At 40.8% G+C, this 10,317-nt stretch overlaps 2 protein-coding genes and 1 long non-coding RNA gene across 3 annotated transcripts in view; 1 reads left to right on the forward strand and 2 right to left on the reverse strand.

The window, feature by feature from the left end:
- ppp1r14bb (protein phosphatase 1, regulatory (inhibitor) subunit 14Bb) overlaps positions 1–6,706 on the forward strand; it is a 15,758-nt gene extending 9,052 nt beyond the window's left edge. The window contains exons 2-4 of the mRNA XM_086054978.1: positions 3,707–3,790; positions 4,633–4,665; positions 4,734–6,706. Of these exons, the coding sequence (XP_085911104.1) occupies positions 3,707–3,790; positions 4,633–4,665; positions 4,734–4,802 (186 nt within the window). The 3' untranslated portion in view covers positions 4,803–6,706. The remainder of the gene's footprint in view (positions 1–3,706; positions 3,791–4,632; positions 4,666–4,733) is intronic.
- The window catches only part of plcb3 (phospholipase C, beta 3 (phosphatidylinositol-specific)), a 52,828-nt gene extending 45,524 nt beyond the window's left edge, over positions 1–7,304 (reverse strand). Inside the window, exons 1-2 of the mRNA XM_086054939.1 lie at positions 7,180–7,304; positions 3,110–3,200 (exon numbers count right to left, since the gene is read on the reverse strand). The gene's annotated coding sequence lies outside the window, so the exon portion shown is untranslated. The remainder of the gene's footprint in view (positions 1–3,109; positions 3,201–7,179) is intronic.
- A 207-nt stretch (positions 7,305–7,511) lies between these two features.
- LOC147150921 (uncharacterized) lies at positions 7,512–8,653 on the reverse strand. The gene is made up of 2 exons (XR_015085718.1): positions 8,392–8,653; positions 7,512–7,820 (listed from the first exon to the last, which is right to left on the reverse strand). It is a non-coding gene; the product is annotated as an uncharacterized LOC147150921 (long non-coding RNA).
- Between the last annotated feature and the right edge of the window lie 1,664 nt (positions 8,654–10,317).

A 10,317-nucleotide genomic window follows, 5' to 3' on the forward strand; every position in this document is an offset into this window, starting at 1 on the left:
GTGTTGGAAGTTAACAACATTTAGGCTCCTTAGGAGCTAAACTTTAAGTCTGGCTGACTCATGATCAGGATTTTCCAGCTACAACAAAGTGTTGGCTGAAAAAGCCTGACTTGCTTCATCACCCGTATGGCAAAATGGTCCTGCAGTGTGTTAGTGCTGACCCACTTTGTGTCTGAAGTCCAAAATACAGCTTGTCGCACACGACGGGTGTAGGCTCTGCTCTTTTTCAACTCTATCTGCCATTTGAGATTTGCAATCCTGAAGCTGCTCCACGCTAAGATAAAACCTGTCTGCGCCTTCATGCTCACCTCGCGCGCGCGCACACACGCACACACAATGACACAGCTTTGACATGCATTGTGTCTGCGTCGGTGGTGGCGTAATGACATGACATGACATGAAATCCCAAAATATAGGTCGGTGAATCTAAAACTTTTTTACATTAAAGTGGAAGTCAACCCAAACATTTTTTTCCCAGAATATGTTCTATTCAGGCCCACTAGTTGAAATACGGCATTCTGATTAATATTGCATTTGTGGAATATGAGCTACGCAGCAAAATGGACCCACTTTTAGCCATCTCAAGGGGCGGCCATTTTGTCACTTCTGTTGACTGAATATGACATGGAAGTTGCTCAGGTAACGACCAATCATGGCTCACCTGTTTTCTAAAGCTGAGCCATGATTGGTCGTTATCTGAGCCCTGAGCAACTTTCGATGTCATCTTCAGTCGACAGGAGTGACAAAATGGCAGCCCCCTGAGCTAGCTAAAAACGGGTGGATTTCTCATATTCCACAAATGCAATATTAATCAGAATGCCGTGTTTTGACTAGTGAGCCTGCATAGAACATATTAAGATAAGATAAGAATGCCTTTATTGATCCCACAGTGGGGAAATTTTCATTGTTACAGCAGCAAAGATATAGGTCACACAGGGACGGCGGCATAATGTAGCCATTAATGTATAACATTGACGGCAAACATTCAGGATCAAACCTATGTAAATATACGCAGTAACATGTGTATATACACATGTATATACACACCAACATACATTCTGGAAAAAAATATGTTTGAGTTGACTCCCGCTTTAAGTACCACCTCAAAAAGAACAAGACAGAGGTTTTATTCCTTAAAAGAGTGTTTAATATTAGCCACTGTGCTTTGCTATGGGAAAATGATTATCCAAATAAAAATCTATTGTACATGAAAAAAAAAAAAAAGCACCATAATAAATATTTGATACCAAATTCGAACATTTAATTGCGTGATTATTTCACATACGACTAGAAGGAGCCCTCGTACAACTAGTGTTACTTGTAAAAAGCAAAAACTTAATTTGTGTGTGTTTTGTAGTATTGCAAACAGACCTCTTTGCCCTTTAATGAAGAGATTAATGGCGCACTTAAAATGCGCTAAAGATCATCCATATAAATGTACTTTTTCATAGCTGTCAGTTTATCATGAAATAAAACGCCTTCACTACGCTGTTAGGTGTGTTTGGCAAAGGTTGACAAGGCTGCCAAACAGGATTCTCACTTGCAATTTATGTTTAATGTTTTTTTTTAACTTGGTTGCCCTTTTGGACCTGTTGTGCATTACTAAGTGACACCAAAGTAGAACTCTAGTGGATGAGTGGATTGCTTAACCCAAATAATGTCTCTTTAAACAAGCCTTGCTAGATGTCCTTCTTATCACTTGGGAAGCAAAGTGTACGGTTTTGTTTGGAAGACAAAAACTGCTGAAGTGTGCAAATATCCGGCAGCAATCTGAGAGTCGATCGTCTGCAAGGCAGCACAAAGGACGCCCGCGGAAAGCAGACTAAAGTCCGTCTGGGGGATTGTTGTGGGAATCCTCCCTGGTGGATCTTCTTTTTCTTTGTGTCTCTCCTCCAAATACAAAGCCTGTCTTTCGGACTCTTGTAACCCAGCCCTCCTCGGGCTCCCCGATTTCACACAGGCGCTCACATCGATTTCAAGTTGCTTGCTTTTCAACAAGCACACTTGGCGGATTTGCAAATGGGTGGACGCACACAAAGAAAATGAGGCAAAAGCTTATTAGTTGCAGAAGAAGCACATGGAGGCCACGTTTTGTGCCAAACTGATATCAACCTGCATGGGTGTGTCTTTGTAATACATGAATAAAAGAACACCGATTGGATTCATGTGTGACACAAAGATCAGTGTTGGGATTGTTTGCGTGTTAGTGGGCAGGTGCACAGACAGCTGGTGCGGGCAACTTGGCCGAGGGGGGAAGCAGAGAGAAGACAGATTCCTGGAGAAGCTCCTCAATATAGGGCAGCAGCACCAAATGTACGGATCAACAATTGATCAAATTCAAATCCACATCGCAGTGTAGTAGAATGCAATTTTCAACTTGCAATGGCAGCAATTAAAGTATTTTTTTTTTTTTAATTTAGCTGATATTGCTCCGAATATTAATTCACTGTTCATTTGTCTTTATTTTAGCCTAAACCAAAAACCAAAATATTCATGTAGAGTAAATCAGATTTTTTTATTTATTGTAGTACAGATTAATTTATTGCTTTTGTTTGATTAAAAAAAACACACACATGGAACGAGAACATTGAAAAAAATGATTGCATATTAAATCAAAATCACAATATTGTAGGGGAAAAATACATTAGATTACACTGGTCAACAGCACATTTTCATCAGAGTTGGCTTCATGTGAACAACAAAAACATAATTGACACTGATTAAAAAAAAGTGTCTCGACATATTTTCATTTTTTTGTTTTTAAATTTGATCTATAAAAGCTTGTGCAATCCGGATGTACCATGCATTGTAATTCATAGCGATAACGTTTCAGAAAAAAAAATCCACCTGTTGTTAAACCTAACCCTTCATTCATAAATATTAAAAAATACATTGCTATATTACATATTATTATTATTTTTGTTGTTATTATTATTAAAACCTTGGAAAAAAAGAGGGCAGATTGTGAATCAGCACAAAAAACATCGAGAAAACTTAAGTCGCATCTCTGATTAAAAAATGTAGTGAAACTCAAAAGTGGGGAAACAACGTTCAGAGAAAGACAGCGAGAGAGTGTGAGTGATTTGTGTGTGGGTTATTTTTTTCATACCTTTGTTGAGCTCCTGTCACGGTCCTTCGTTTCTCTATCGTTGTCACTTGTGGAAGGATGTCTCCCTCTTGAGGTCACATTCGGTAGCTCACTGTTAGGAGAAAGGCAACAAATGAGTGAGCTGATGCATTTTCAGACAAGCACACAGGCAGCTCTTCTATGAGCAACTTTCAAGACACTTCGCACAGGCTAAAATTAGAAAGCGCTGATGACATGCGCACTACTCCTTTATTGGTCCTAGACTGTAAAAAAACAAAGTGATAACATTTTAAGTTAGGCCATTCAATGTAATATTTTAAGTTCTGCTGTTGTGTAAATTAGCATTTCACAACAAAGAAATGAGAGTTTACAGAACTGTTGTCATTTGTTTTGGCCACTCAACGTAAAGACAGACTTCAAACCAACTCAGCAAATCGTTTTGGAGCAAACAACTTGCTTGCTTTCTTGTGCTAACATTGTTGCCATAAATGCCAATTCATGTTTTAAAGTTGTTACAACTTACATGACTGTTTTAGCCCCCAAAATACAAGTTGTGTAGTAGCACTTTTTTCATATTTTTTAATTAAAGCCTCCCTTGCTCCCTTTTTTTTTTCGCAGGAGGAGGCCATCCCAGAACTTGAGATCGATGTGGATGAACTGCTGGATATGCCCAGTGATGTGGAGCGGGCCGCCAGGGTCAAGGTAGGACATCATCAGGATGGTTTGGACCCGTTGTGCCCAAGCCTGGTCCTCGAGAGCCTCTATCTTAAACAGGCCACATAGAGAGAATCTCGAAGACGGAACTTGGGCACCCAAACATTTTTTTTTTCAAAAAAATGTTCTATGCAGGCTCACTGGTTGAAACAAGGCATTCTGATTAATACTGCATTTGTGGAATAAGAGTTCAGCAGCAAAATCCACTCGTTTTCAGCCATCTCGGGGGGGCGGCCATTTTGTCACTTCTGTGGACTGAAAATGACATCACAGTTGCTCTGGGCTCAGGTAACAACCAGGGGCGGAGCCATGGGTGGTCCTGGGTGTGCACAGGCCCGCCCACATTGACAGACTGCCCACCCAGTGAGACTCATGAAAAAAATATATACTTTTACATTTTTTGTCAATTATTAAATCATTTTTGAATTTGTGTTTGGTTGTTTTTTTTTATTAATTTGATTGAATATTAAGAATGGTATAATTGTGCTTGTCTAAGGAAGATCTGAACTTCATATTATTCAGATTGTCATTTTACTTGAATATACGCTGTGTCGGGACAGTGAGAGAAATATTCAGGCCCACCCTGATTTTTCAAGGCCCACCTATTAGCCACATTCTGGCTCCACTCCTGTAACAACCAATCATGACTAAGCTTCTGGAAACAGGTGAGCTGTGATTGGTCGTTACCTGAGCCCTCAGCAACTGTGATGTCATTTTCAGTTGACAGCAAGTGACAAAATGGCAAGAACATATTCTTGAAAAAAAAACGTTTGGGTTGACTTCCCCTTGTGCGCGTCGGGAGCTAAACGGGATCCATTCCTGTTTTTCAGGACTTATTGGTGGACTGCTTTAAACCCACTGAGGTAAGAACACGCTCCAACTTGTTTCAATTGTTTTCTTCTCTGGCTCAAGTGTGTCATCTTTGGCGTAGGACTTCATCTCAGAGCTCCTGGACAAGATCCGAGGGATGCAGAAGCTTTCCACACCTCAGAAGAAATGATGGCATCCCTCCTTCACATCGTCCTTCGTTCATCAGCCACCTCTCGTCTTCCTCTCACCCACCCTCTCACCCCTTTTGTCACTCAAGTCATCAAGTGCTGGAGTTTAAGGGAAGACTAGTCACATTGTACTCGGCAGGTCAGGGCTTTAGTCAAAACAAACAACCAGTTGGTCATCTGCTCTGTTTGGAGGTCATTTTTTTCTATGGAAGCCCTTTCAGAGTTTTCGGGGTGATCTTTACTGTACACCACCAATGCCTCCTTTTTACTGCCCCGAGATGCATTTAAAGACTGCTGAAAAATCTGCACTCTGACCACCAACAATAACACGTGGTGTATTTTTAGACCAGTGTCATTCAAAAAAAAAAAAAAAAAAAAAAAGAAAAAGTCGTACTGTAGATGTGGCTAAAGTAGGTTTTCCTGAATTCCGATGTGTTTTTCTGCTCTCTAATGTGCAGTGGGCCTGCTAAGTGTTACAATCATCAAAGCATGTTCTCTTCATTTGAGAGCTTTTTCTTCCTGCTGTTCTGTATGAGAAAGTTCATTTTTAGTAAAGGACTGGTTCCTGTTTTGATTTTTTTTTTTTTTTTCTGGTCACTCGCTCGTACAGTCCCTCAACTAAGCTGCCTTGTTGTTTTTATAATCACTATCTTGTTCCATTTTACTCTTCATCTCCTTTCTTGCTGCTGCTCTTGCTCCTTTTCTGGCCATTGTCGGCCCACTTCATTCTTTTGTGCTCAGCTCAGCTCATTGTGGTCGCGTGAAGGTGGCAAGTGTCACCGGGGCTGCGTCGTGATTTCATGATGTCATCAAAGTCACCAATTGGGTGACGGGTGTTAGGAAAGGTTCAATTTTGAACGCAACACGGCCAACTCTCAAAATTGAGGACCGGAAAGGCATGCACAAACACAGCTGTCTCTCAGCTGCGTTCCGAGCCGCAGCTGCCAATTATATCCGAGAATGAGCCATTTGTCTCAAATGTCAAGCCTGCCCGGTCCTGGGAGTGATCGGCGGCCAATAGGAGAAGCACAAACGTTTTGCTGTGATTCCTGTGACCAATCGCCAGCACCTGTGGCGGCAGCAGGACAACGCCATCATGTGTGTGCGCCGTCTCACTCGTGTCCTTGCTCTCCTCCATTTTCAGCCACTTGCTTCTTTTCATGCTTTCTTTTTCTTTAAGAAACAGATGTTGCCTTAGGTATTATTTATGTTACACAAACCAAATAAATGGAAGACATTTTTTAAGGTGTAAAGTGTGTTACTGAGCTTTTTTTTTTTTTAAATGTTTAATGAGATTATTTTGTTTTGGCTTTTTTATTGTTATTTTTAGAAGTGAGTGTTTAATACTTAGGCCTTGATACAGTGATCCGTTTAGATAATGTTCTTGACATTTACCATTTGAATACTGGTCTGTTTTTAATGCGATTATGAAACGTCTTTCTTGCCAGGCCTTGGATTCACACAAACAAAAATCCAATCAGATGCTTTTTCTGGGTATGATTGCTTTTGCCGTCCTTGTCTCATACCCGAACTTGCGCTGTTTGCAGGAAACTTTAAGATTGTACTACAAGAAGAGGCTAGGTCAATCAGAGTCAAAGTGTTTGAGTGGATTCTTCTTTCAAAATCCAGGTTTGGATTGCATATAGCTTTTTAGACTGTTCAGATTTTTTTTTTTTTTTTTTTTTTTACTGTTGGACAAAATTGCAACAAAAAAAAACCCTATACAGTACTGATATTGTCATTGAGGATAATACAAGAGCTAAACAGTCCAGAAAGGAGCTTGTGTTTTTTTGGACGATTGAATCAAACCCAACAAACAAATGTAGCAATATCAACAACAGGTCTTGTTTTTGTCCAATTTTGTTACACTTTTATGCAACTTTAATAAAAACATGTCAAACTGAAAGTTTGCTTCTTGACTTTGACACATGCAGAGAAATAGCATCACCCTCTGGTCAATTGCATCATACACAATTTGGAAGAAATAATTTTAACAGAAATAAATTTGAATATTAGTTTGAAAGCATAATACAAAAATTACTACAGTAAAAGTCTTAAACATGTAAATAAAATTTGACTGTTAATATTTATCGGTACTTCCGGGTACGTAGGCGGCAAAATGCTTTTGAGGATTGTCATTGGCTAGAACGCGAACAAAATTGTGTTTGCTCTTGGTTTATTTCTCAGGAAAGCTTGGAGCTGATTGGCAACGGGTGCGGACTTGGGTCGGGTAAAGTGTCCGTTAAATTAATGCCCGAGGGAAAAAATGTCAATGTAGATGCGCAATCAGCAAGGGACCAGTCCCGAATGACTTTTTCTGGGCAAGAAATCGACCTTAATACATTTTTTCACAACTCTTTTGATGAAACATTGACTTACAAGTACAGTAGTTGGATGGAACTTCATGCCCTGAGGGGTCTGCATCGTTTTTACTGGCACAAAGCAGCTTTGAGGAGGATGGGATCAACCCTGGCACACAAAAAAATACAAATGTCTTGATTTGCTTTACGGCATACCGACTTCCAGTTCCTCAGGATTTCACGACACTACGCGCTGGCACGCATGGGAAATGTGGTTGATTTTTGTCAAAACACTACCGCTTTTGTCCACATGGTAGCGCCATAATCAACAGAAACTGACATATGACACAGTCTTGCTTTAACTGTTAAGCATGACACTCTGTACTTCAAAACTCAAACACAGGTACGCAGTTTGATGTGGAAAAGCGTTTATTTCTTTCCTCGTCAAAGCTGTTTGCTGAGTTTGCGCGCCTGCCTCTCGCGGGCCTCGAAGGCCAACTTGGTCTCCATCAACTCATCCAGCTGGTGGCGTATGCGCGCCATGTCCAGCTGCGAGGCCTCGCACTGCTGCCGCAGCGCCGCCGACTCCACCCGCAGCTGCGTGGCGGCCAGCGACAGTTGCTCGCTGCGCTCGCGGCACTGCGTCTGCATCCGCTTGGCGTCGCGCAGCAGCGACTCCACGCTCACCGTCACCGAGTCAAACTGGTCTTGAGACATTTCCTGAAGACATAGTACAAAGGTCAGGGTGACGGTCCAGATGAGGGCAGACTTGTGGGAAGTGCCACGAATGTTGTTTTCAAGGTCTAAAAAGATGTTTAGCCATCGTAGCATTACCTCAAATGTTGGACATTTTTGTTTATTAATTTGCATTGTAATCTAGTTTTTTTTTAAATATATGTAATCAAAAATAATAAACCATGACACCTGAATATTAAATGCATATACTGGAGATGTAATAATGCACTCTAAAAAAAAGAAATTGGGTGGATTCAAAATTTCAAGGCAGCAAACTGATAACATTTTAAGTTATGCAGTTCAACTAAATATTTTAAGTTTTGCTGTTGTGAAAATTGTCTTTCCCACATTTCCCTACAAAGAGTTCACAAAACTGTTGACCCTTGTATTGCCCCTCCCCACCTTAACATAAGTTTCAACAACTTGCTTGCTTTGTTGTGCTAACTGACATTCTTGCCATAAATGTCAATAATATCTATTTTAAAGTTGATTCATTTAAATGACTGTTTTAGCCGGAAAAAGACAAGTTGTGTTTTTTACAGTGTGGAAAGCTTACCATGGATTCCAGAGTCAGATCTATAACAAGCCTGGTACTTGTCTTTTCAGACTCAACTTCCAGATGTTCCTTGGTCTGCTCCAGAGTGCTTCTCGTCTTTGTTCTACTCTGTTGAAAGTCCGAGGCTGTATTTGAATAATCAGTGTAGCTCAAATGCACAGCTTCTTGAGGCCATGGAAGAGGCCCCACTCATTTCCCCGCGTCTCGGCCCATGGCGTCGTCCTGTCAACGTCGAGTGAGTATGTTTTACCTCGGCGCTCAAGTACAGTCTGTTAATCCCCGGAGATTAGACACTTAAAAGAGAGCGAAAGGGAGCCGCGGGATGGCAGCTGTAAGCTTATTAAGTCTATTTCCATTGATCTGTGGCTGTGGCGTCACTTCATGATGACACTTGGAATGCCAATTCGACAAAAAAAACCCTCTGCTTTCAACATAGAAAATTCAACAACATCGTTCCATTTTACAAGTACTGTCCATTTTATAGTGTAAATTGTCTTTTGCATGCAGCGAGCGGCCAACTATTTCTCTGGCCATTTCACACTTTCTCCTCAAATTCAATACACATTGTGGTGCTCATTCTTGTGTATACGCCTTGGCCACTTGGGGGCAGTATAAGACAAACATACAGTACATGGAGACAGAAGACATCACAAATCCTCAGGTGTAATGAGCAGGGGCGGAGCCATGGGTGGGCCTGGGTGTGCACAGGCCCATGCAGATTGACAGACTGCCCACCCAATGAGATTCATGAAAAAAATATATACTTTTAAATTTTACCTAAATTATTAAATTATTTTTGAATTTATGTTTTTTATTTTATTGAATATTAAGAATGGCATAATTGTGGTTGTCTAAGGAAGATCTGAACTTCATATTCAGTTGATCATTTTTATTTGAATATACGATGTGTCGGTATAGGAGGATTGTGCTCAATGAGAGAAATATTCAGGCCCACCCCGATTTTTCCTGGCCCACCCATTAGCCACGTTCTGGCTCCGCCCCTGGTAACGAGTCGTTTTTTTGCAGAGAAGAACAAATATAAGACTTAGTACTCTTAGGCTACGTTCGCACTGCAGGTTGTGATGGTCAATTCGGATAGTTTATGAAATCCTATGCTTTTATGTACTCGTTCACATTACAAAAACAAATGTGACATCATCTAATGTGAATGCAACGCATCGGTGATGTGACACACATGCGCACAAAGCACGACGTCGAGTTACGTGCAACAAATAATACGGCGTCACATGACGCGGTGTTTACCGAAGTAAATGCGTGTGTCCCGCACGTGGTGGCTCATTTTATCATCTTATATCGCCGGAGTAGTAAGGCGGGAAGAGGTCAAAATATTTTTGGGGGATGAGGCAACGCTCCTCAAACTTTAATGGGGACATCTACTACAGATGACGTCACGTCATTGCCGCGCGTAATAATAAGGGTCTGCGTGGCTGGATGACTACTATCTCCACAAATGTCTAAGTTATGCTAAATGTTTCAAGTGGGATTTAATTCACGTGAAATATAAAGGCAGCAACTGTTACTCCAAAGAACTTTGTAGTCACTCCCGATGTCAGGAGTCTCCCGAGCACTCCGTCCCAGACGCCACTATACAGCGCTCGCATCTCATGTTTGCACTCACAAGTCAAAGCAAAAAATCTGACAAAGCAGCTCATATCTCAAGCCGGGTTAAAATGGTTTTATAATCTTTTCTACCCTCAAAATAATGCAATGTTGACTCATTTCTTGTCAACCAGTTTTGTGTAATTGTATTCAATTATTTACTTGGCCTGAAGTCCATATAGTAGTGAATAAACAAATGCAAGTGCTTGAAAATGTGGAAATTAATTTCTTTTTCTCAAATGGCATTTAACATGAATTGATTGCAAAACAACGCAAAAACATCTGTACAGTAGCTGTAATCACATT

The sequence above is a fragment of the Filicampus tigris genome, chromosome 2, assembly GCF_054856515.1.
Source record: "Filicampus tigris isolate MCC_2025a chromosome 2, RoL_Ftig_1.0, whole genome shotgun sequence".
Taxonomy (NCBI): domain Eukaryota; kingdom Metazoa; phylum Chordata; class Actinopteri; order Syngnathiformes; family Syngnathidae; genus Filicampus; species Filicampus tigris.